General features: G+C 44.4%; 1 protein-coding gene and 1 non-coding gene across 5 annotated transcripts in view; both read left to right on the forward strand.

The window, feature by feature from the left end:
- The first annotated feature begins 3,549 nt into the window (after nt 1-3,549).
- The window catches only part of ELK1 (ETS transcription factor ELK1), a 45,783-nt gene continuing 22,400 nt past the window's right edge, over nt 3,550-26,932 (forward strand). Inside the window, exons 1-3 of one of the 4 annotated variants that reach the window (XM_073599881.1) lie at nt 3,550-4,530; nt 4,702-4,842; nt 16,221-16,429. In XM_073599881.1, coding sequence (XP_073455982.1) covers nt 16,223-16,429 — 207 coding nt within the window. In that variant the 5' untranslated portion in view covers nt 3,550-4,530; nt 4,702-4,842; nt 16,221-16,222. Of the gene's footprint in view, nt 4,843-16,203; nt 16,430-26,932 lie in introns of those variants that run through there. The other 3 variants (XM_073599880.1, XM_073599882.1, XM_073599879.1) reach the window with 3 other exon arrangements.
- On the forward strand, nt 15,098-15,208 carry LOC141109120 (U5 spliceosomal RNA). Its single transcript, XR_012236136.1, has one exon. It is a non-coding gene; the product is annotated as a U5 spliceosomal RNA (small nuclear RNA).

The following is a 26,932-nucleotide window of genomic DNA, read 5'->3' on the forward strand; positions in this document are numbered from 1 at the left end:
GAGTTTGCTTTGAATATTAACCACTTCCCGACTGTAGGATGTCCATGGATGTCCTTAGGTTGATGTGCAGTTACAGGCATCATCCCAGTATTTTTATTTTTCAGCCAGCGATTCCCTTTTTTGTAAGGCCCCTTTCACACTGGGGCGGTGGGTGCGTCGGCAGTAAAGCATCGCTATTTTTAGCGGTGCTTTACCGTCAATTTGGTGGCGCTATTTGGCCGCTAGCGGGGCGCTTTTACCCCCCCCACTAGCGGCCGAGAAAGAGTTAAAACGCAGCGCTTTGCCGGCAGTATAGCCGCGTTGCCCCATTGATTTTAATGGGCAGGAACGGTGGAGGAGCGGTATACTCACCGCTCCAAAGATGCTGCTAGCAGTACTTTTTTTAGCGTCCTGCCAGCGCACCGCTCCAGTGTGAAAGCCCTCGAGGCTTTCACATTGGAGAAACAGGAGCGGCTCTTTCAGGGCGCTTTGGCGCTATTTTTAGAGCTGTAGCGCCTGCAAAGCGCGCCAGTGTGAAAGGGGTCTTAAAGCCATCCTAGCGGCTGGTTAGCCACTGGATTGCGTTTACAAAGCAGCGGGAGGGAGCATCCCCCCCTCCCAGCACTCACTGGCGCCTCTCCGGGCTCTCCCGTGTGATCAGAGAGTCCAGGATCTGATCTGGCGCTTCTGCAGGGTTACCACAGAGCCGGCTGTGGATCAGATGTAGCTGGGTGTAGTAAGATGTCTGCCTAGGTGTTCTATCAGATTGCCGCTACCCATCAGATCATAAAGCATGTGGAACGCATTGCGCCATGGAACACATGGTGGAACACATGGCGCATGCGCAGTACTTTTTTTGGTCGGAATGTCACTTCCGTTGCACAATCTGATGGGTAGCGGTAATCTGATAGAACATCGGCTCTGGCTGATGTAAACACTGCCATTTTTTTTTTCTGGAAAACAGAGATAATCCAGGGTAGAGGAGAGATTTGGGGTCTTATAAAGAGGAACTGTCATGCCTTATTTCTATCACAAGGAATGTTTACATTTCTTGTGATAGGAAAAAAAATGATTAAAAAAAATAAATTAAAGGAACAGTGTAAAAAAATATTAATACATCATTAAAATAAATAAAATAAATAAAAATTTAATAAAATGTAAAGCACCCCTCATGCTCGCACGCAAAAGCAAACATATACTTAGGTCATGTCCGCACCACACATATGAGTTATCACCGCAAATGTTATAGGGAGAGCAATAATTATAGCACTGGACCTCCTCTGTAACTGTAGACTGGTAACCTGTAAAATCGTTTACCGTACCGTAGTTTGGCACCATTCCATGAGTGTGCGCAATTTTAAAGCATGACATGGTAGGTATCTACTTACTGGGCGTAACATCATCTTTTATATTTAAAAAAAAAATTGGGTTATATATTTTGTCATTTTGCATTAAAGTTCAAGTGTATTTTTTTCCCCAAAAATTGCTATGAAAAAATTGCTGAGCAAATACCGTGTGACATAAAAAACACCCACCATTTTATTCTCTAGGGCCTCTGCTTAATATCATACCTCCCAACTTTTTTGTGATGGGAACGAGGGACACCTATCAGCAAAAGTATGTAGGCATAGGACACACCCCTTGCCACGCCCCCTTAAAGGGGAATTATTCCAAAAATGATTAGTTAACCCCTTGCCGACCGGCTCACGCCGATATACGTCGGCAGAAGGGCACGTACAGGCACATTAACGTACCTGTACGTTGCCCTTTAAGACGCGGCATTGTGGGCGCGTGCGCGCCCGCCACGAGCTCCGTGACTGTGATCGCAAGTCCCGCGGACTCGATGTCCACAGGGATACCCGCGATTGTCTTGGAGAGGCTGATGTAAACAAGCATTTCCCTGTTCTGCCTAGTGACACTGTCACTGATCACAGCTCCCTATGATCAGGAGCAGTGATCAGTGTCGTGTCACATGTATCCCAGCCCCCCCACAGTTAGAATCACTCCCTAAGACACACTTAACCCCTGCAGCGCCCCCTAGTGTTTAACCCCTTCACTGCCAGTCACATTTACACAGTAATCAATTTTTAATTGCACTGATCGCTGTATAAATGTGAATGGTCCCAAAAAAGTGTCCGATCTGTGGTCCCAAAAAAGCGCCAAAAGTGTCCAATCTGTCCGCCATAATGTCGCAGTCACGATAAAAATCGCAGATCACCGCCATTACTAGTAAAAAAAAAATTAATAAAAATGCCATACAACTATCCCCTATTTTGTAGACGCTATAACTTTTGCGCAAACCAATCAATAAACGCTTATTGCAATTTTTTTTTACCAAAAATATGTAGAAGAATACGTGCCAGCCTAAACTGAGGGAAAAAAATGTTTTTTTATATATTTTTTGGGGATATTTATTATAGCAAAAGGTAAAAAATATTGCCTTTTTTTTCAAAATTTACACTCTTTTTTTGTTTATAGGGCAAAAAATAAAAACCGAAGAAGTGATCAAACACCACCAAAAGAAAGCTCTATTTGTGGGAAAAAAAGGACGTCAATTTTGTTTGGAGGCCACGTCGCATGACCGCACAATTGTCAGTTAAAGTGACGCAGTGCCGAATCGCAAAAAGTGCTCTGGTCTTTGGGCAGTCAAATGGTCTGGGGCTGAAGTGGGTTAAAGGAACAGAGTAAAAAAATAAATAAACAAAATAAAAATGTAAAAAAAATGTAAAGCACCCCTCATGCTCACGCGCAAAAGCAAACATATACTTAGGTCATGCCCGCACCACACATATGAGTTATCACCGCAAATGTTATAGGGAGAGCAATAATTCTAGCACTAGACCTCCTCTGTAACTGTAGACTGGTAACCTGTAAAAACTTTTACCATACCGTAGTTTGGCACCATTCTACAAGCGTGCGCAATTTTAAAGCATAACATGGTAGGTATCTACTTACTGGGTGTAACATCATCTTTTATATTAAAAAAAAAAAAAATTGGGTTATATATTGTGTCATTTTGCATTAAAGTTCAAGTGTATTTTTTTCCCCAAAAATTGCTTTGAAAAAATTGCTGAGCAAATACCGTGTGACATAAAAAACACCCACCATTTTATTCTCTAGGGCCTCTGCCTAATATCATACCTCCCAACTTTTTGAGATGGGAACGAGGGACACCTATCAGCAAAAGTATGTAGGCATAGGACACACCCCTTGCCACGCCCCCTTAAAGGGGAATTATCCCAAAAATGATTAGTTAAACACAGTCCTTTTTTTTTTTTTTATTACCACCACTATTCCTTTATACTGGGTTTTGACATTTACAAATTCAGCACTTTAGAAATTGGATGAAAGGTTTAGCGCTGGGGAAACACTTTTTGGAAGATAAAAAGTGCATTTTATATACATCTATATAGATCAGATCGAAATGAGGGACAAATGAGGAGGAAAGAGGGACAAACCAGGGACAGTCCCTTGAAATCAGGGACAGTATGTTCTAGATTGTAAGCTCTAACGAGCAGGGCCCTCTGATCCCTCCTGTATTGAATTGTATTGTAAGTGTACTGTCTGCGATCATGTTATAAAGCGCTGTGCAAACTGTTGGCGCTATATAAATCCTGTATAATAATAATAATAATAACGTTAATATATATATATATATATATATATATATATATATATATATATATATATATACACATATATTATGTTTGGGGGTTCTGAGTAATCTTCTAGCAACAAAAAAAATGCAGATTTTTCCATGTAGGAGAGAAATGGCAGAATTGGCCTGGTAGGGAAGTAGTTAAAAATGAATAAAATAGTGTTTTTCATTTGCGTTGCTCACATGCAATGAAGATCCGCTTTAATTGACAACCAAAAATACTAAATAAAAAAAATGGTAAAGTGTGCTTTAAAACCCTCGTTTATTTGATTGGCAATTTTCCAACCTTTGAAATTGAAATAATAAAAAAAAAAAAAGTCAAATATTTCCTGATGGATTTGATCGAGTGCGGTCGAACAATCGGATTGATAGGTGCGTGGGCAGGCTGGTGTGTGGCTGTAGCCTGGAGGCTGAGCCTCTGTCAATCCAGCTGCTGCAGGTGTGTACAATCCAGCCCTATATCCCAGCTTCTCCTCTCTCCCCTCCCTCGTCGCCTCCCTTCTCCTGCCTTCCACACTGCTTTCTCCTTTCCTCTGACGTAAAACAAGGATTCTCTTCTGTGTCTGCTGGGTGAAGGGGAGAGAGAGAGAGAGAGAGAGAGAGAGGGAGAGAGAGGGGGGCAGACAGGAGAGCAAAAAAAAAAAAACAAGGAAAAGGCGGAGGGGCTGTGCATAACAGAGATGGAGAGGAGAGGGAGGGAGGAAGCAAAATAGAGCAGTGGCGGAAAAGAAAATAGGCCAGCATTAAACCCTCATCTCCTCTTCTCCTTCCTCCAGGCTTTGGACCATGTTTCAGGCTGTTTCCTCCATGCCCTCGGGGTTGCAGGCACTGAATGTGACTCAAAGACCTTGCAGGAGCAGAGTGGCCCAGACTTGTAGAGGAGCCTGAGACAGGTAGGAGGCTCAGCCGTGCCAACCAAAAAAAAAAAAAAACAACCAAAAAAAAAAAAAGGGCTTCTTGGCAAAGGTGGCGGAGGTGCCAAGCATGTTGTGCTGTCAATTCATTTGCTTTGCTTTATCCTGTGCCCTCCTTGTTCCTCCCACTCTGCCTGCTCTGTCATGCAGTGTCCGTCTGCTTCTGCTCAACACCATCTACTTGTTAAACAACATGAGTGCGGGGGAGAGCGAGCAAGAGCATAGAGCGGTGGGGGAAAGAGCTGTGCGGTGACGGGGGAAAAAAAAAGCATGGAGCGCGCCGACAGACAGGTGAGACGATCATGTGTACCGCTTTGCCGTCAATATCGCCGCTGAGCAGCCTTCGCCGTCTTCCCCCCTCTTACTCTTCCACCTTTTTCTCTCAAGCTGTTTTTCCTCTCTCTTTCGATCTGTAAAGTGCACCCGTAGTTTTGGATAAGAGGGGGGAAGGGGGTAGGGGATGTGTAATTTGGTCCTGGGAGAGCCTTCTCTATGAGCGGGCTGGCAGAAAATGTCCTTTTATTTGAATGTTTCAGTGGTTATGTCTTTGCCTAGGCCTGGGGAAAATGCCTTTTTATTTAAATAGTTAAGTGTTTAGGTCCTTGCACAGGCCTAGAGAAAATGCCCCGTTTATTAAAATGGTTCAGTGCTTAGGTCCTTGCACAGGCCTTCAGCAAATGCCCTTTTATTAAAACGGTTCAGTGCTTAGGTCCTTGCACAGGCCAGTGCCCTTTTATTAAAACGCATCAGTGCTTAGGTCCTTGCACAGGCCTTCAGCAAATGCCCTTTTATTAAAACGGTTCAGTGCTTAGGTCCTTGCACAGGCCTTTTGCTAATGCCCTTTTATTTAAACAGTTCAGTGCTTAGGTCCTTGCACAGGCCAATGCCCTTTTATTAAAATGGTTCAGTGCTTAGGTCCTTGCACAGGCCAATGCCCTTTTATTTAAACAGTTCGGTGCTTAGGTCCTTGCACAGGCCAATGCCCTTTTATTAAAATGGTTCAGTGCTTAGGTCCTTGCACAGGCCAATGCCCTTTTATTAAAACAGTTCAGTGCTTAGGTCCTTGCACAGGCCAGTGCCCTTTTATTAAAATGGTTCAGTGCTTAGGTCCTTGCACAGGCCAATGCCCTTTTATTAAAAAAGTTTGGTGCTTAGGTCCTTGCACAGGCCTTCAGCAAATGCCCTTTTATTAAAGCGGTTCAGTGCTTAGGTCCTTGCACGGGCCAATGCCCTTTTATTAAAACGGTTCAGAGCTTAGGTCCTTGCACAGGCCAATGCCTTTTTATTAAAATGGTTCAGTGCTTGCACAGGCCAATGCCATTTTATTAAAATGGTTCAGTGCTTAGGTCCTTGCACATGCCTTCAGCAAATGCCTTTTATTAAAACCGTTCAGCGCTTAGGTCTTTGTATAGGCCTTCAGCAAATGCCCTTTTATTAAAGCGATTCAGTGCTTAGGTCCCTTGCACAGGCCAATGCCCTTTTATTAAAATGGTTCAGTGCTTAGGTCTTTGCACAGGCCTTCAGCAAATGCCCTTTTATCAAAACGGTTCAGCGCACAGTCCTGGAGTAAATGGCTTATTAAATGGGTGTATGCCCACGCACTGAACTATTTATATAAAAGGGCATTTGCTCCATGACTATGCCCCCCCCTCAGTGTCGCTTACACATCCCCTTTGGCCACTTTTATCATGCCATCAACTTAGGCCATAGCGGCCGTGCAGTGCTCTTCACCACGTGCTATAGAAGTAGCCAAACTCCACGGGAAAATACATTTGTGACCTAATGTCAGGGCTGTTAACTAATGTATAAAGCATGCTGTATTTTTTTTGTCATTTAAAAATGATTGTTATGTTGTTGTGTTCTTGTAAGTCGCACTTAACTCACATGTTAATTGCTCTGCAGCATTTTGGATGTAAAACTCGTTTTCGCAGCTTTTCACTCTCTAAAATGTCACTGACTTCTGTCCTTTTTTCTATGAGCCCTGGTTCACACCAGTGCGGCTTCGAAATTGCTCTACTTTAGCGAGGTTTCAAAGCCGCAGGTCAGTGCGATTTGCACCTCTGATGCTGCTTGCGACTTAATTTAAGAGAAGTCTATGCAAGTCGCAATGAAATCGGGAAAAAAGCAGTGCAGGAACTTTTTGTCTGAGTCTAGGTGATTTGAAAAGTTCCATTGCCGACAATGGGGTGCGACTTATCATGAGATTTGGAACTGTCAAATCGCATGACCGGTGTGAACCAGGGCTAAGTTAAACATTGACAGAAATTAAGCCATTTTGTTGACGTTTAATTTTAATTGGCTCATGAGAAATACAAGCTTGCAAAGGGTAAATAATTTAATGCGAAGAAACAATGATTGCACATCTATGTAATGTTTTGGTAAGGCTGGGTTCACACATTTGCGAATTGGATGCATTTTTCTCTGCATCCAATTTGCATGACAGGCGAGTGTGACTGGCTCTTAATGAAGCAGGTCCGGGACGGCCGCGGTCTGGATTGAAAAAGGATCCGGTGCAAAGGATCCGGTGCGTGTTTGGATCCAGTTCAGGTGCAAAAATGTGGACCTGAATCGCATCTGAGCCGGAGAATAGACACGCACCGGACCCCAGGCACAAACAGGCAGCGGCATTCACGTGAACCCGGCCTAAGGTTTCTTTCAAATGGGAGGTCAGGGGGCAGTATAAACAGGCAGCTGAGACACGGTTTTATCCTCTCCGGGCCGCCCACCTGAACTGTAAAACAGCCAGACGGGGCTGTTCGCTTGCTGCGGCCATGGCATTGGGGTGCAGCGTTTGACAAGCGGCACAACTTGTCAACTTGTCGCTGGGAGAAGACAGTGATTATTGCAAGCGGCTATAATAGCCGCTTGCAATAATCGCACGTAAAATCCAACAGGCCAAGTTGATCGTTCGATGCAGCTTGACAATTCATCATTTGGATCTTGGCCGGTCCCTGCTGAACTGGGCCGGATTCGGACCGTCTATGGCCAGCTTAACCGAGCTTTCAGTTTAAATTAGCTACATACATTTCAGGTACTTTAAACCAAATAATTGTTATTTTACAAATAAGTATGTCGTAAAAGTCCTGCCTTCTGTACATTTTCATTCTCGTACTTTAAAACAAATAGTAAGCAGAATTTTACAGATTATTTTCTTTGGACAGCAGCCACAGCCTGATTAGAAAAACCTATCCCCTATCACCATGCTGCAGAGCTTCCTCAGTGGAAGCAGTGGGCTCTCAGCAGAGGTCCAACAGTCCCCCTGCTCAGTCAGAGCTGGAGCTTTCCAATCAGCAGGGAACACAAGCTTTGCTGATTGCAGAGCTGTCTCAGCAGGGTTTGTGTTGGACCTCTGCAGAGAGACTGCTGCTCTCAGACAGAAAGTTAGGATCTTTCTGTGCAGCATGCTGGCAGATTACAGGCCACTCAGGCTGCGGCTGCTTTCTAAGACTGGCTTCACACTGGTGCGATGTGGGGACCACAGCGATTCCTGTGCAGGTTCCCGCATCGCATCTGAATCGCAAGCAGTTAACACTGCTCTCTACGAACCGCTGCGGGTGTCAGTATAAAGTTAATGACACCCCCAAATCAGTTTGCAGTGCGAACTGTGGAATCGGATCACATTGGGTGTGAAAATCCATGCGAACCAATTCCAGTGCGGACAAAAAAAGGATCCTGCACCATTTTAGTCCAAATGCGATGCGATTTCAGCCGCACAGACATCGCATGTAATGGACGCAGGCATGCGGTGCGAATCACATGCGATGTCTGGCAACGCACCAGTGTGAACCCAGCGTAAAGCAAATAAACTGTAAGGGCCCTTGCACACAGGCAGCTGAGCTCATTCAATGTAAATGCGGACATGTTTACCCACCTAGGCAGCCCAGGTGCAGAATACCGTCTCTCGGGTATACAACGTTACAATCTTAAACACCATTGTGTCATATGGATGTTTATGTATAATCAGCGCCAGCAGAGCACAGCCATTTGTGTCTATGGGAGGCTGTACACTGCACCGGAGCTGCCCGGGTGGGGGAAATGCACCAGGCTGAGTCACTCATATGCAAAGACCCCAAGGGCCCGTTCACACTGCCACCCCGGATTATTGTGCGGGCAGCTGCCAGTTTTGGCTGCAGTGAGAGGCCGGTGTGCCAACAGGTGAGCAAGAAACACAAGGGACTTTCTACACTTGTCCATAGGTGGTAATACATATAAAGGTGTCTGTATTCTTGTGCGTTGACCCAGCACACAATATTATTGTGCAGTTTATGTGTTTTCCATTTTTGAGCTACCCAGTGGCCCTTTAAATGAATCTGCTGCCTCAACGCAACAACCATCAACGTACAAAAAAAATGCTTAATCGTGTGCAGACATGTGTGAGTGGGCTCTTAGGGCTCGTTTACATGTGAGGTTGAGGGGCGGTAAAACCCTGCGGTTGAGCCGATGCACCAACCACTACCCTCTTTATTTGCAGAGGCAGCAGCTAGGAGTGTGCACATGTCATGGCTGCCAGACTTTGCTTATTCCCCCTGTCGTTTTTGGCAGGCACTACCGCCCCCTGATGGTGAATGCAGCCACTTTGTGCACCAGTGCAGGATCCAAGGGGTTAAAGCAGGCAGTGAGGAGGCAATACAGCGCTCATCAAATGCTCTTTAAAAAATGATCCAAACGCAGATTGCTATTCAGAGAGCAAAGCACATGTGAACGAGCTCTTGAGATTCTTTTACTTCTTTAGATTGTAAGCTCTTGCAAACGGGACCTGAACACTTTTTTGTTGTGTTACATTATATTAGCCCTTGTACGTTCATTCTGTGATTGCTCTCATTTGTAAAATGCCATGAAATACGTAGGTGCTGTAAAAATAGATTTAGTATTATAATGCCCCGTACACACGGTCGGATTTTCCGATGGAAAATGTCCGATCGGAGCGTGTTGCCGGAAATTCCAACCGTGTGTGGGCTCCATCGGACATTTTCCATCGGATTTTCCGACACACAAAGTTTGGGAGCAGGATATAAAATTTTCCGACAACAAAATCCGTTGTCGGAATTTCCGATCGTGTGTACACAAATCCGACGCTCAAAGTGCCACGCATGCTCAGAATAAATAAAGAGATGAAAGCTATTGGCCACTGCCCCGTTTATAGTCCCGACGTACGTGTTTTACGTCACCGCGTTTAGAATGATCGGATTTTCCGACAACTTTGTGTGACCGTGTGTATGCAAGACAAGTTTGAGCCAACATCCGTCAGAAAAAATCCTAGGATTTTGTTGTCGGAATGTCCGAACAAAGTCCGACCGTGTGTACGGGGCATAAAAGTGTATCTACACCCAATGGGCATAGGCGTGCACAGGGGCTGTGCCAGGTGGGCTTGGGCACACTGTAATTGCTATGTGTGGTGCCGATTCCCCCTACTGCCCGGGCTTCTCCCTCCTCTTGTTGGCCCCGCAGTGCTGCTGGCTTCCCTCCTCTCCTCTCCCCCCCGGCTGCTGGGGGGGATGATTCAGGATGGCGAGCGAGGGAAGGGGCTAGTAAATTTGTAATTTACCGGCCCCTTCCTTTTCTAAATGAACACAGATAGCACACTCGCTCACTGTCCATTCATAACTGAAGCATAGTAAACTGTTTACCATGCTTCAGTTTGTGAATGAACAGGAAGCCGCTCAGCACAGAGCACTTCCCATTCATTCATTTCCCCGTGCAGCTGAGGCTGCAGAGAAAGGCATGTGTGTTTGAGCTTTGGGGTGCACACTCTAATGCAATAGGCTGCACACACCTATGCCAATGGTGTTGATTTACTAAGACGCCTTTCACACTGAGGCATTTTTCAGGCGCTTTTAGGCTATAAATAGCGCCTGAAACACACCTCCCCTGCAGTGCCAGTGTAAAAGCCAGAGTGCACTGGCAGGACGTTAAAAAAACTCCTGCAAGCCGCATGTTTGGGGTGGTGCGAGGGCAGTCTATACACCGCTCCTGCCCATTGAAATGAATGGACCTGCAAAACGCTTCGGCAGCGGCGCTACGCGGGTGCATTTAACCCTTTTTTCGGCCACTAGCGGGGGTTAAAAGGGCCCTGCTAGCGACCGAATAGCACCGCTAAAATGACGGTAATGCGCCTCTAAATCCAGCTGCGTTTTATCATCAACGCCCGTCCTCCCCAGTGTGAAAGCAGCCTAAAACTGGAGAGTACAAAATCTGGTGCAGCTGTGCATGGTAGCCAATCAGCTTCTATCTTCAGCTTGTTCAATTCAACGTTGACAATAAAAAAACTGGAAGCTGATTGGTTCTATGCAGAGCTGCACTAGATTTTGCACTCTCCAGTTTTAGTAAATCAACCCCCCAATATCTATTTTTCAGTATGGCACTGTGCCAAATTTAAAGTTTTCTTTAGCAACTTGTTATTTTTTTTTTAACTGGTTGCAAAGTTTGGTACCTGGAGATCCTGCCAGTAACAGCGCTTCCTGTTGTAGGCCGAAAGTGCTAAAACACTGCCTTGCAATAAGCAGTAGTGTGGTCAGTCTGCTGGGTGCACTTCTTCTGTCGGCCACTAGGCTGCTTATCAGGTCTGGCCAAATGAGGACACTCACACGGCAGGCTGACAACGCTGCTGCTCATTGTGAAGCAGTAGGCTTGGTGTCAGCCTACAACAGGAAGCACTGTTAGTGGCAGGATCTCCAGGCAAGAAACTGCAACAGATTCACAAAAAAAGGTTTGCCTGAGAAATCAGTATACATTGAGACACAATGCCAAAAAACAAGATGAGTAAACAGATGGAGTTCCAGGAGGAGGACGCAATGTCTGCAGCTCCCTTACCTTTACAGGTTCTCTTTAAAACACCTTTTATCTTTAGGTTTGGGCGAACACCACTAGATGCGTCCTTTGTGCCCCTCTGTGCTCAGTATTTCCTGATTTCATTGGCTAAGCTCTTCCAGCTGCTATCCTGTGTCCAATAGGAGTGTCCTTACTGACACTCTTATTGGACACAGGAATGGCAGTTGGCAGGTAAATAAACACAATAAAAGTATAAACAAGCAGTCCCCAAATGACATGAAACTAAACCAGAGAGGCACACAGAGGAGGGTTTTCTAGCTAATAACATCACTAACTGGCATCTTCATGCCTCTGTTCTTAAAGCTGAATTCCAGTTTTCTTTTTTTTTGCATAGTTGCATCGGTCTAGCTTGGTTCAATGTAAGTACAGCCCACCTCTTCACCTCATCCAATCAAAGAACACCCTCTCTGAATGGCGACCTTGGCAAGCGAGCAACCCCCTGTGTTCACTATGCAGCAAGGCAGTTGCTCAGTTGGGAACCCAGAAAATAATGAGTATCAGTGTAGTAGCAGCGACTACTACAATGATTTTCTGCTTCCACAGGGATTAGTCAGGTATGGAATACGTATAGTTACATTGGTCCAACCTGAACCGATGTAACTAAACAAAAAAAAAAAAAAGAAAAAAAAATGCCTAAAATTTAATTTTAAAGGGGTTGTAAACCCTTGAGGTTTTACACCTTAATATGCACTCTATGCATTAAAGTGTAAGTTCACCTTTACAGAAAATCTGTAAGGTGAACTTACACTGGACCCCCTCCCCATCCCCCCCCCCCCCGGTCCCGCCAACCCGGAGTTGTATCGCCACAGTACCGGTCCAGGAATTTGAAATCCCGCGCCTTTCTCTCCTCTTCACCCGCAGTGACAGGACGGATTCTGATTGGTTGGTGCCGCCCATGTGACAGTGCCGACCAATTAGAATGCTCCTAAACATACCTCCTGATGAGGTACGTTTTGGAGATTAAGCTGCAGGGGATTTCTAAGCCCCGGACGGCGAGGTGGCAACCCGATGTGTCAGTGCGGGTGATCGCCTCGCTCCAGGTTAGTGGGACTGGGGGGGGGGGGGGTCCTGTGTATGCTCACCTTACAGATTTTTCTGTAAAGGTGAACTTACCCTTTAAGGTGAAAGCACCCCCCCCCTTTTTACTTACCTGAACCCGATCGTTCCAGCAACGGGGATGAGCACAGCAGCTCCAGCCACTGTCTCGGGTCCTCATTGGATAGATTGATAGCAGAAGAAGCCATTGGCTCCCACTGCTGTCAATCAAATCCAGTAAAATGGGAGCACCAAATTCCTGCTATGTGTGTCAATGGACACAGCAGCAGGACACGGAAATGCGCCCACACGAGTGCCCCCATGAAATGCGTCTCTCTGTGGGTGCACTCAAGAAGAGGGGGAGCTAGGAGCGCCACTGAGGGACCCCCCGAAGAGGAGGATTGGGCCGCTCTCTGCAAAACCCTTGCACAGGGGAGGTAAGTATCTTAAAAAAAATGTTTGTTATTAATTTTTAATTTTTTAAACTATACCTTTACAACCCCTTTTAATCAGGACTCTTACTTTAAAAGGTAAAAATGCACTACAGGTTCTTCAGGGGAACTTGTTGAATTTTTTAATTTTTTCAATATTCAGATAAATGTGAATAATCTTATCAATGTGCATGAAAAGTGTTTTTTGATACTTCGGGGTTGATTTACTAAAACTGGAGAGTGGAAAATCTGGTGCAGATCTACATAGAAACCAATCAGCTTCCAGGTTTTATTAATCAACTCTTAATTGAACAAGCTGAATTTAGAAGCTGATTGGCTAATGCACATGCTCCAGTTTTAGTAAATCCACCCACTGTGTCTGTGTATAGTATAGTTTGAGCCTAGAAGGTGATTGGTTACTATGTACAGCTGTACCAGATTCTGTGTGCAGCAGTTTTAGTAAATCTCCACCATAGACTCTTTTTATATAAATATGTAATTAAACGTATAGTTTAAATACAAGCAGCATAAGTACCTAAATTTAACTGGGTATCTGCCGTTTGCAATTCCTTTACAGCAAAGCTTAGCCTGGGAGAAAGAGAAGCAGCACAAGGAGCCAATCAACTGTGCTGCAAAATATGCTAACAAGGACCATGTCGATAGGAGGAGAGAGCAGAGAGATGAGCTGGTCAGTAGGCTGCCTCTCCTTTCATTGTCCAATCACAGGCTGGGGAGAGACAAGAGCTCTGTTACTTAAGTGCAGCAGAGAATCCGGTCTCCTGTCTGAGCAGATAGGTGTGTTGTGTTGTGTGGCATAGCTGTATACATTTTAGGACTGGGTGGGTAGAATCATAAATACTTTGGATGGTAAAACAGCTCCCTTGAGTATGTGTATAGATTATTTTTATGTATTTATTTTTCTCATCTGTGTATTTAGCTGTTTGCCTGGAGTGGAAATATGACTGGCTCACATGTTAATTGTTAAAGTGGTAGTAAACTCTGCATTTTGATTTTTATGTACAGGTAAGGTTATAATAAAGTTTACCTGTAGGTAAAATTCTTATCTCCTAAACTTGCACTGTTTAGGAGATATTCTAGCGAGCAGCAGCCGGTGACGTCACCAGTGCATGCGCTCTGAAAGAACTGCATACACGTTCCGTTCCTTCAGAGCTTTGTGCATGTATTGGAGTGACGTCATGGCAGCTCTGCCATTCAAGCGGTTGCAGCCCTCGAACCCAGAAGAAAGATCGGGTGAAGATGGAAGCCTCTGCAACGGTGACAGAGCGCCCATGGAGGGCTGTGTTTCAAGGTAAGTCTTTCATAATGTGCTAGTATGCGGTACATGCTAGCACATTATGATATTGCCTAGCAGGAGGAAACTTTTCTTTTTTCCCCAAGAGTTGACTAACACTTTAATTAAAAAAATCTGATAGAGGCTGTAATCATTCCTGCCTTTATCCAATATAAGCTAAGCATTTTGGCTGGAGTTGGCATTTAGGACTGGTTCTCATCTGTACCATGTGTTTTAAGTGGGTGTATTAATATTGAACGTTATATCAACATGTGTTTTCATGAAAGTGCATCAAAGATCCAGTGAGCAGGATTTCTTTTAACATACCGCACCAAAAAGGCACATAAAACACACACAGGTGTGAACGGGGCCTTAGGGCAGAGCCACTGATTGACTTGTATACAAGATGGTACAGAAGGTGGCTTTAATACCACCCTTATAAAATACGATAAGGTCTCATGCAGGTAATATGCCCACTGTTAAACTTCAGATGCTTCCTTTACCCAGGGAGCTGCAGCTGGTCCAAACAGTGTGCCATAGGTGTGCGCACAGGTTGTGCCAGGTGTGCCTGGGCACACCCTAATCACCCTGTGTGGTGCAGATTCCCCCTGTTTAGACTGCTGATATTTGACCAAAGCCCCCTAAAAGGGCTCCTAAAAAACTGTAAAAAATAATAAAAATAAAAACTACTGACACTGTCCACTGCTCTACTGACACCAATCTCTGCCCTACCGACACCATCCATTGCTCTGCTGACACCTCAATATACTGTATATACACACTTGAAAACTGGATATTGGGATTTTTTTTGGTGCTTTACATCAAACGACACTAAATTATATTAAATTGTTAACCTTTATTTTCAGCATAAAAAAAACACATATATAGCCCCAATAAAAAATATATTTGCACTTAGGGTTCATTTTATATCGGCCTTACTTTATACAGTTATACTTTGATGGAAATCTGGTTTCTCTTCAGATCATATGAATCTTTCCCCTTTTACTAAAGCTTTCCGTGGAGAGAAAGTAGCATAATAATCTACATGGGAACGTTATGCGGACAAAATATCGCCTGAAGACGCCTAAAGGGCGAAACATGTTGGGATTTGCCTTCAAAATATAACTATATAAAGCAAGACTGATATAAAATGAACCCCGAGTACAAATATATTTTTTTATTGGAGCTAAATATGTGTTTTTATTGATGTTGAAAGAAATATTGAAATTTTAATATAATTTAGTTTTGTTTGATGTAAAGCACCAAAAAAATCCCAATACCCAGTTTTTAAGTTTGTTCCAATATATGGGATGTGGTGCGTTGGCTTTTTGGCGATCCACCCACATTTATTTTCCACATACCCTATATACACATATGTTTGAGCTTTAGGGTGCACACCTATGAGCCTGCCATACAAGTGAATGGCTGTACATGGCCTTGGTGTAAACGGTGATGCTTCTGCACATCAATGTATTCCCGCTCATGTATGTAAGGTTCATGTTGGGAAAATACATTGAACACACACCAAAGCACAGAAGCATAATGCCCCGTACACATGGTCGGACTTGCCAGCCTGACAAGCTCCGTCGGCATTTCCAACGGAAACATTTAGAGCATGTTCTCTATCTAAGTCCATCGGAAATGCCAACAGAAAAAGTCTGATGGGGCATACACACAGTCGAATTATCCGACCAAGAGCTCCCATCGGACTTTTTCTGTCGGAAATTCTGACCGTGTGTACGCGGCATAAGTATTTACACAATTTAAGATTGCATGGCAGGCTGTACACACCAGCACTGGGGCTCCCTGTGTACTGGGAATTTTATGTTAGGCATATAAAATGCCTGCACAGTGCATACGTCTGTGAGCATAAGGTCTACAACTACCATAAATAAAAAAAATAGCACTGCTTGCCTTCTTCTTTGTTAGGAATTTGGTTTGATGCTACAGGTGCACTTTTACTCCATCTCATTTTCATGTCTCATTGCATCTGACATCTCTAATGTCTATTGTCACTCTGGCGTTTCCCTCCCTGCACCCTGTCCTGTATGTTGCCCTTGGACTAATGGTCTCCTCTCTCATAGAGATGGACCCTTCCGGCACGCTCTGGCAGTTTCTCCTGCAGCTGCTGGAGGAGCAGAGCCACCGACACCTCATCTCCTGGACCTCCAATGACGGCGAGTTCAAACTCTTGGATGCGGAGGAGGTGGCGCGACTCTGGGGCCTGCGGAAAAACAAGACCAACATGAACTACGACAAGCTAAGCCGAGCTTTGAGATACTACTACGATAAGGTAGGGTACAGCACATGGAGAGATGAGGGACACTAGTAAACCTGAAGTTCATTGTTAGGTCCTGTGCACACTGGGACGTTTTTACAGCTGCTGTTTTGTGCGTCAGGCGTTGTTTTTCTACAGCCAGTAAACTCCCCAGCATGTTATCCTATGCATTTGAAGGGAAGTTTTTTAGCTTGTAAAAATGCTCTAACGTTGAAAAACATGGCTATTCTGTGTTTATGAGTGTTTTTGAGCCTCAAGCTTTTGTGGGAGTATGTGTATAAAATTGCAGCGTTGAAAAAGTTCATAAACTGTGATTCTTAAAGTGCAAACGGTCTTCAAATCCTCCCAAAATAGCCAAATGTTTAACTCAACAGAAATCCTGGCTGCTCACTTAGCCCCGGTTCACACAGGGGCGGCACGACTTGCAGGTCGCCTCAGTGAGGCGACCTGCAAACGACTTCCACGGCGACTTGCAAAACGACTTCTGTATAGAAGTCTATGCAAGTCGCCCCAAAAGAAGTACAGGAACCTTTTTCTAAGTCGGAGCGACTTGCGTCGCTCCTATTAGAACAGTTCCATTGTACAGAACGGGAGGCGACTTGTCAGGCGACTATGTCGCTTGACAAGTCGCCCCTGTGTGAACCAGCACTTAAGTGCAGCAATAACGAATGTATCCATAACCTCCAGGATATCTGGAACCTCTTTATGATCTTTAGGACTCTGGATATGACATAGGAGGAAAAAAAGACTATATAGTGTAATACTGTATGAAATGACCATATGTACCACAACCGTGCATGCAGTGTCACTCACAAAACAGCGTGAGACACGTGATCACCGGTGAGAGCTGTCACCACACCAATCGCCACCCACATGAAGTGCGCACCCACCATCACATATGCTGTCCAAATGTTAGGCAAGAATAAGGCTACTGTGAATTAACCATGCAGGCATCACTGAGATCCTTCCAATCATAATACAGGTGTCACAGGGATCCTTCCAACAGCAATGCAGAAGTCACAGAGATCATATATTGCCGCCACTGAGACATCCAGCGTGGTGCAGCAGCATGTCAAGCTTGTCTAGCTTGACACTCTGCGCCACCACGCTGGATGTCTCGGTGGCGGTGATAATTGATCTCAGTGGCGGTTGGTGTGGTGACGGCTCTCACTGGTGTTCATGTGTCTCACGATATTTTGTCAGTGACACTGCATGCATGGTTGTAGTACATATGGTAATTACACTATATAGTCTTTCTTTCCTCTTATGCCATATCTAGAGTTCTAAAGACTATAAAAACGTTCCAGTTATCCCGGAGGTTATAGATACATGTGTTATTGCTACACTTAGTGTTTGTAACCCTAAAAAAAAAGGATTCTGTTCTTTTAAAGCATGTTATACAGGACAGTGCTTGTGCTGTGTAATTTGGCCCCCTCTATTACCTGAAATACCTGGCTGATCCTGCCCGATTCTGCCCTCCCCCTGTGACCACGGTTTATCATTGCTGCTGAGCCCTGACACTGTGGTCAGTTTATGTGCCTCCATCATCCACAGCTCCCCTCTGTCCTCTCCCCCCTCCCTCCCTGCCTGTCAGCTCATTCCGCTCCCCGGCCCTCCCCTCCTGCTTCTATCATAACTAAGTGTTCTTTCTACAATTCCCTCTTGTATAGTAAATGATGTGCCCAGTGTATGTGTTTTTTTAAAAATAAGCCTCTATATACCTTTTTCATAGCTCCGCTCGGCACTTACGTGACGGGCCGACTCTCTCCTTCTGGCTGCAGTCAGTGGGGGAGTCTCAGCCCCTCCCACTTTGCTATCAGATTGAGAGAGGAGAGAGGCGGCCGGTCACTTGAGTGCCGCTATAAAATAAGGTTTTATAACGCTTATTTTTTAAAAACCACATACACTGAGCACATCATTTACTATAACAAAGGGGATGGTATAAAGAACACTCAGTGGCTTAACAACCACTTTAAGTGAGCAGCTAGGATGTCTGGTGAGTGAGACATTCAGCTATTGTGGGAGGATTTGAAGACCATTTGCACTTTAAGAATCACAGTTTATGAACTTTTTGGACTTTTTATTGAATTTTTTAGCGCTGCAATTTAATGCACATTCGTTTCACGAAGGTTTTATATATATATATATATATATATATATATATATATAACCTTTTTGCCAGTAGCTGTAGGATATATGTTTAGCACTGACTATCTTTGTTGTACATTTTGTGGGAGTATACTTTTGCTAAAAAACGCAAAAAAACACTAAAGCAAAGACACTGCAAAACGCGCAATTTTTAACGTGCCATTCTGCAGCTAGCGCTACTGCTGTTTTTTAAATTTTCTCCTTACTTCCTTTCCTATTGGAGGCTGTTAGGTGGACAGAAATAGGTCTACACATGTTGTGAAGATTAGGTGTCAAGGGTTCAAAGCCCAACTCCGGGCGATTAAACAATGATCCTTCGCAGTGGGGCTGCGGTTGCACTGCAAGGGTTAATAGCTCATTTTGTCTAGGGTGGAGGAGAAACAGTTTTACTTACCTGATCCTCCGCTCTCCCAGCAGAACTCTCACATAATACAGTAGTGGATTTTCCCTAGGCGTCTTCACGTGCATTACAGGGCTATAGACCCTGCTCTATTCTTAATGACGTCAGGACCCTAGACCATCATGGGGGAGCAGATGCTGCAGGAACTGGACTAGATGCAGGGAGGAGCAGAGAATCAGGCAAGTAAATCTCTTTTTAGGCACAAATCAGCGATCAACCCTTGCATCGCAGGCACAGCCCCAGTGCAAGAGATAGTTTTTTTATTTGCCCAGAGTAGGACTTTAACCACTTCAGCCCCAGGAAGGATTTGCACCCTTTCTGACCAGGCCCTTTTTTGCGATACGGCACTGCGTCGCTTTAACTGACAATTGCGCGGTCGTGTGACGTTGTACACAAACAAAATGTATGCCTTTTTTCCCCACAAATAGAGCTTTCTTTTGGTGGTATTTGATCACCTCTGTGGTTTTTATTTTTTGCGCTATAAACTAAAGAAGAGTGACAATTTTTAAAAAAAACACAATATTTTGTACTTTTTGCTATAATAAATACCGTATATACTCGAGTATAAGTCGTTCCGAGTATAAGTCGAGGTCCTAATTTACCACAAAAAAATGGGAAAACTTATTGACCCGAGTATAAGACGAGGGTGAGAAATGCACAGTTACTGTAAGTGGAAAAGAGGGTCAACAATGCTCATTTGCAGCCTCACTGTGCCCATTTGCAGCCATAGGTCCCCTGAACTTCAAACTCTGTAGTTAAGGGTTACTAGATGTCCCCTAGCTACAGCCAAAATTTGGGGTCTCTGAACCCAAAGGGTCCCAAAATGACATTGCTGCAGATTGACACAGTTGACTGAATTTGGGGTCCTGTATCTTGGGGCCACTTAGTGCTAAGAACCCCAAATTTGGTGTGCAAACCCAGTGGAACTAGCACCATAAAATATCCAAAGCTGGGGATTCTAGCACCAAGTGGCCCCGAGATACAGGGCCCCAAAAATCGGTTCAGAAAATGTCAAGCACTTTTCTGTAGCAGAGAATGACATTTTCTGAACCGGCTTTTGGGCCCCGTATCTCAGGGCCACTTGGTGCTAGGAACTCCATCTTTAGATATGTTATGGTACCGGTTCCACTGGGTTTGCACACCAAATTTGGGGTTTATAGCACCAAGTGGCCCTGAGATACGGGGCCCCAAAATCAGTTCGGAAAATGAAATTTTTTGCTGCAGAAAAGTGCTTGACTCGAGTATAACTCGAGGGGGGCACTTTCAGCACAAAAAAATTTGCTGAAAAACTCGACTTATACTCGAGTATATACGGTATCCCAAAATTAAAAAAACAAAAAAAAACAAATTTCTCCATCAGATTAGGCCAAAATGTATTCTTCTACATATTTTTGGTAAAAAAAAAAATCGCAATAAGCGTATATTGATTGGTTTGCGCAAAAGTTATAGCATCTACAAAATAGGATAATTTATGGCTTTTTTTTTTTTTTTTTTTTTACTAGTAATGGCAGCAATCTGCGATTTTTATCAGGACTGAGACATTGCAGCGGACAAATCGGACACTTTTGACACTGTTTTGGGACCAGTGACGTTTATACAGCAATCAGTGCTATACATAGCCACTGATTACTGTATAAATGTCACTGGCAGGGAAGGGGTTAACACTAGGGGGCAATCAAGGGGTTAAATGTGTTCCCTAGGTGTGTTTCTAACTGTGGGGGGAATGTGGCTGACTACAGGAGGAGAGGGATCGTTGTTCCTATTTGATAGGAACACACGATCTGTCTCCTCTCCCCTGACAGAACCGGGATTTGTGTGTTTACACACACAGATCCCGGTTCTCGCTCTGTCACGAACGTTCGCGGGTGCCCGGCGGTCATCGTGCCCGCCTGGCACGCGCATCGGCTCCGGGGACACTCTGCGCACACGCCTGCTACATCGTCTTAAAGAGCTGACGTACAGCTACGACGGCTCGCACAGCAGTGCCAACCTGCCGCAGTATAACTGCGGCGGCTGGTCGGGAAGGTGTTAAGGACACAGTCAACTCTTAAAGCGTTTAAATAATTGAGAAAGCTGCTAACAGCAGGATTCCTACACAGGGGTTACAAAATCATACAGTAATCAAAGTAAAAAAACAGCCTCTTGGCTATAAAGCAGCCCAGCTGGGGCTGCACTGGCTTTCAGGCTATTAGAACGCAGCCTCTCAAGAAACACAACAGTGTCCACAGGGCCGCTGATAAGGCAGTACAGCTGGCCCTCCTGTACTGGGCCTGTGCCCCCCTTTTAAATTGATGGGGCCCGGGCCCAGTACAGGAGGGCCAGCTGTACTGCCTTATTGTTGACACCAATCGTCTTGTGCCTCCCCCTGCAGCACTGTTGGCTTCTACACCCCTTTCTCCCTCCAGCTGCGCTGCAGGGGGATCGGTTCTTGTATCTGCGTGACCTCCTCCCCTGCTGTCGGGTATCCCCTGTGTGCTCCCTTACACCTGCTGTCTGGGCCTTCCTGTGTGGCCCTTTCCCCTGCTGCTTCCCTCCTCTCCTCTCTTGCTGAGGGTGCACGGGGGTCATTACTAGATGGAGAGCGGGGAAAGGGGCTGGTTATTAAATCATATTTACTGGCTCCTTCCTTTCCTGAATGAACACAGTGAGTGATTGGTACTGATCACTTCTGTGTCCATTCATCACTGAAGCATAATAAACTGTGTTTACTAGGATTCATTTGGTGAAAGAATAGGGAGCCTCTGAGTGCTTCCTATTCTTTCATCTGTGAGGCTTCAGAGAAAGGTACTGATGAATCTAGGTCCTCCTGTCAGGTAGGCTGTACACTGCCTTGTGATTTCTAACAGCAGATCTGAGTGTCCATATGCTGCTCTGCAGCAACTGTACCTAAAGGTGGCAGTCTGGTCAATGCAGACAGACATACACCCCTAGTGTGTCCATGTGCTAGCTGCTCCCTGGCAGCTTAACAGTCTCCTTGGGAGGATGGAGCCCTGAATGCTACTCAGCTGCCATACCAAATGGCCTGAACATACGTGCACAATCTGCAGATGTTAGTCACTATCAAAGCATACACTCAGGGCTGGAGGCTTCATCCCTTCCAATGTTCTACAAATACATTGGGATCCAATCTTGGATCAAAATGAAAGGTTGGTTTACTCCTAATAAGACAAACACTTTAGAGACTCTCAGCCTGCATGGATGAGAACCCTTGGTGACACCAAATCCTTTCCTACACCATGACATGATGCAGCACTATCATAATGTCCACAAAAAGAATTCTCATCTTTGCAGACTGGAACAGTATTAACAAAGGGGACACCACCTGTTCCAGGATCTTTCAAAACTGACATTTTACCCTCACTCTGGGGAGATTTCCTTTAATTTACTCTTTTTTGGGACATGAAGGGGGAGTCTCTAGAGTAGGGGAGGGCAACCAGCTGTTGTGGAACTACACATCCAATGGGCATTCTAAGACTGACAGTTACAAGCATGACTCCCAGAGGCATGATGGAAAGACTGACAGTTACTTCCAGAGGAATGATGGGACTTGTAGTTCAGCAACAGCTGGAGGGCCGCAGTTGCCCACCCTTGCTCTAGAGCAGGCTTACTCGACCATTTTACCCCAGGGGAACCCTTAAAGTAGTTTTCAGGTCTCGGGGAACCCCTGATTAAACCCATTAATCGGGGGTCAGTGGGAACAATGCCCCTTATTTTGGTGGTCAGTGAGAAGAATGCCCTTTTTTACAGTGGTGGTAAGAATGGCCCCCTTACAGAGAACTATAAATATCATTGGTGTCATACCACTGGCTCCTCCAAGTGGCATTGGCTCAAAACTATGTAGGCACCATCAAATAGGTGGTAAATCAGCCACAGCTCAAGGAACCCCTAGCCACCTCTGGAGGAACCCTAGGGCTCCATGGAACCCTGGTTGAGAATGGCTGCTCTAGAGATACAAGGGAAATCAAAGCATAGCAGAGGTGTATCCCTGCTGCCCTTCCCCACTCTATCCAAAACAAGTTCAAAATGATACATTGTCATGTGAAATAGAAAAAGGTTCCAAGGAACATGGCACTGTTACTTGTGATTCATCACCTTCTGCTCTTCCTACTCCCAACTGTATTCTGTCAGGCTGTGTTCTTTAAAGATAGTTAGCTTTGTTCCCAAGCATTTTCTCTCTTATTTCTGAACCTGTTGTCCTTCAGAGCAGATGTTTAACAAGAAGACCATTGGTATTACAGCTAGTGGCAGAAGTACCCATCATCTAGTGTTCAGGGTTGTATTGGTCTCTGTGCACCTCTCTGCCTTGGAGAGGATGGTGGGGGTTATATCTCAATATGACTTCAGCGAGAGTCATTGCTTAGACTCTGACATGACTGAGGACATATTCGCTCAGTTTCACCATCCTAGGATTAGCTGGTGGCTATCTGTAAATAGTCAGCTGGCACAACACAACCAATCAAGCCTGACCCTGAGTTTAGAGGTGCATATTATTTAGTGCCCACCCTTTTAGACCTTCTCATCCAACAGCTGGCCTGTGAATTAACCATACTGTATAACAGGGCTAATGGAACATATACTCAGAAATGGCAGCCCCTGAATTAAAGGTCCACTTTAACCACTTGACCTTCAGAAGATTCACCCCCCCCCCCTTCCTGACCAGGCCACTTTTTGCGATATGGCAGTCAGTTATTTTAACTGACAACTGCGCGGTCATGCAACGCTGTGCCCAAATAACATTTGTGTCATTTTTTCCCACAAATAGAGCTTTCTTTTGGTGGTATTCGATCACCACTGCGTTTTTTTATTCTTTTTGCGCTATAAACAAAAAAAGACCGACAATTTTGAAAATACTTTTTACTTTCTGCTATAAAACATATCCAATAAAAAAATTTAAAAAATCAAATTACTTCATAAATTTAGACCAGTATGGAATCTGCTACATGTTTTTGGTAAAAAAATCCCAAAAAGTGTATATTGATTGGTTTATGAGAACAATATAGCGTCTACAAACTATGGTATATATACTGGAATTTGTATTTTTTTATGCTAGTAATGGCGACGATCAGTGACTTTTAGCAGGACTGCGATATTGCGGCGACCAATCAGACACTTTTGTCACTAACTGACACTTTTGTCACTTTGTGGTAACCAGTGGCACTATTACAGTGATCAGTGCTAAAAATATGCACAGTTACTGTCATTAACTGTCTGGGAAGGGGTTAAACATCTAGATCAGGGGTCTCAAACTGGCGGCCCTCCAGCTGTTGCGAAACTACAAGTCCCATGAGGGATTGCAAGGCTGACAGTTTCAAGCATGACTCCCACAGGCAGAGGCATGATGGGACTTGTAGTTTCGCAACAGCTGGAGAGCCGCCAGTTTGAGACCCCTGATCTAGGGTGATCAAAAGGTTAAATGTGTGCCTAACCAGTGTTTGTGTTTACTATGTGTGCTTCTTTTACTAGGGGAAGAGATGGATTTGAGTGCTTGCTTTGCAGGAGCACAGAATCCATCCCTTCCCCCCCTGTAAGAACAGAACTATGTCTTGTTTACATAGACAGAGCTCCGTTCTGAGTTTCTGCCCGACCATCGGCGGGTGCCAGTGGACATCGAGTTCCCTCCACCTGCAGATTGGCTTCTTCTGTGAATAAACACAGCAGAAGCTGCGTGCCACTGGCACGCACCCTCTGCAGGCGGAAGTGCAGGATTGCGTATATACACATGATCCTGCGCACAGCTGCCACCCTATAGCAGTAAAAGTGGTTAAGATGCACAAAGCACTTTTAAGCAGGTGGGGTCATATGGGCATTTGTTTTCAACGCCAGTGGTGAGAAAATGGGCAGGATGGGAAATTTTTCTCAAAGGAATGAATTTCTAACAGTGTATGTGGACTTTGTTCAGCAAAGTCCAGTCACTCCAGAATCAAATGTTAAAAACAAAAAAAAAGTTTGAACTATTTTCGAACGAGATTCATCAAGCCGTCGAATGTACTGAGAATTTTCGTACAAATCAAAAATGTACTAATGTATACCCAGCTTCTCTCTGAACACCTGCTGCAGCTAAAAATAGGTCTGTACACATCATATAGTCAGGGCTATAAAAAAACTAAAGATACATGTATGCAAATACTACAGATGAAAATAGTTATGCATCAAGGCAAAGTGCAGTTAAAGGATAAGTTCACCTTTAAAAAAAAATAAATAAATAAATGTACATTTTTATGCAGGTTAAAAAATGTGCATTTATTATAATTTTTTTTAGGAGTCTGACACTGCACCTTCGATCTGCTGATCGCTGGTGCAATGCTTTACTGACTGTGTGTGTAGCTGTCTGCCCATACCTCTGATTCTGGCAGGCAATTACTTCAGTCCAGGATGATTCAATGAACTACGAGGATGCTCACCAGCGCCCATGTAGTTAATTGAGAACTACAAGCCATCAGCTGCAAAGGCTGCCGTTACTTGTAATAGACAAAAACCGCGCTAAAATAATAAATAAAAAGTCTTAATATAGTCCGTGCAGTCCCATATGAATGTCCACATAAAATGAGGTGAGTGGAATTGTTAAATGCAAATAACATAAGATTTCATCCAATGTGGTAGATGAAAAACGGCAATGGAACTGGAAACACCAAAATACTGCGCTTACCAGATGTAAGCCAAATAAGAGCGGGTGGCTTAAACCCAGCCTGGGCCTTTAAAATGATGATCCAGCCGAGTCAAGATGATCACATCCGTCTCATATGTCCAGTCCGTCAAGGTTTAAATCCAAAAAATATATAGCACAAACATAGCGTAATACTGATAATTAAAGACTCAAAAAGTGAAAAAAATGAAAAAAAAATTGGTACAACACTCAAAGAAATAAATCATGAGTATCATATATCATCCAAAGTTGTCACAGCAACCATGGATGGTGAATGAGTATCATGCAATCATGCAAAAAACGTGAAATAGGTGCAACGCCCAATCTCAAGTAGAAATCAGGCAATAATGAACTATATTAAATCACCCAAAAAAACAATATGAGCGTGAAAAAAAGGGAAAGGCAAAAACATTGACAGACAGCACATCGCATGCACGGGCTGCTTACCAAATAACAAATTTGAACAGGCAAAGTGTCACACAACTCAACGTGTAAAAAGGTTAAGAACACACCAACGAATCCTAGGGGATATTCAGCTTACCAGACATCCTCACATGGTAGACAAATGGGATATGACACCCACAGGCTCCTATCCGGGGCAGCGTGGACGCGTCCTGGCCAGTCAGGCCCAAGCTCAGCGGCACATATGAAGTAAAAATGCCCAATAGTGTAATACTGTATATCCAATTTATTCAAAATAGAAATTGCACTTACATAAAAGTAGTTTAAAAACAGCGTCGTTACTTGTAGTTTATTAATTCATAGAACTCTGTGAATGAATGACGCGCCTGTGTGGGCGGATGCGGGGGAATTATGGTGGCGGGAGCAGGGAGAAGATCCCTGACCTGCTGTCACAGGAAAGGGGGGGGAGATCAGGGGGAGAACAGGCAGATGTTGGACATGTTACACCCTAAATATGGGTGTAACATGTTCACAAAGGTGAACTTATCCTTTAAAGTCCAACTCTAGGCAACTTACACCTCAGTCTTGATTCCAAACATCCCTTCATAGACCATTCCACAGTGTTATGGATCAAAGTTGTAGTTTCCCCAATGAGCCAAGTTAATGTGCTGACCTGGGGACCAGACATTTTTTCCCACTCGTTATCATCTTGGTCCCCTCACCATCCCTGTGAGTTCTCCTGCCTTTGGAGCCTATGAGACAGGACCTGGTCGTTGGTTGTGTTGCCTCCACCAAAAGGAGGTGTTCACATCATGCAGATAGTGATGTGGATACCTGTAAAAGGACCAGGAAGGAAACAAAAAATGAATTAAAGGATCATCACGTGTGGTTTTAGGTAAGTATAATGGGCATTTGGGTATGTTTT

This window comes from Aquarana catesbeiana, linkage group LG09, assembly GCF_042186555.1.
Source record: "Aquarana catesbeiana isolate 2022-GZ linkage group LG09, ASM4218655v1, whole genome shotgun sequence".
Classification (NCBI taxonomy): Eukaryota; Metazoa; Chordata; class Amphibia; order Anura; family Ranidae; genus Aquarana; species Aquarana catesbeiana.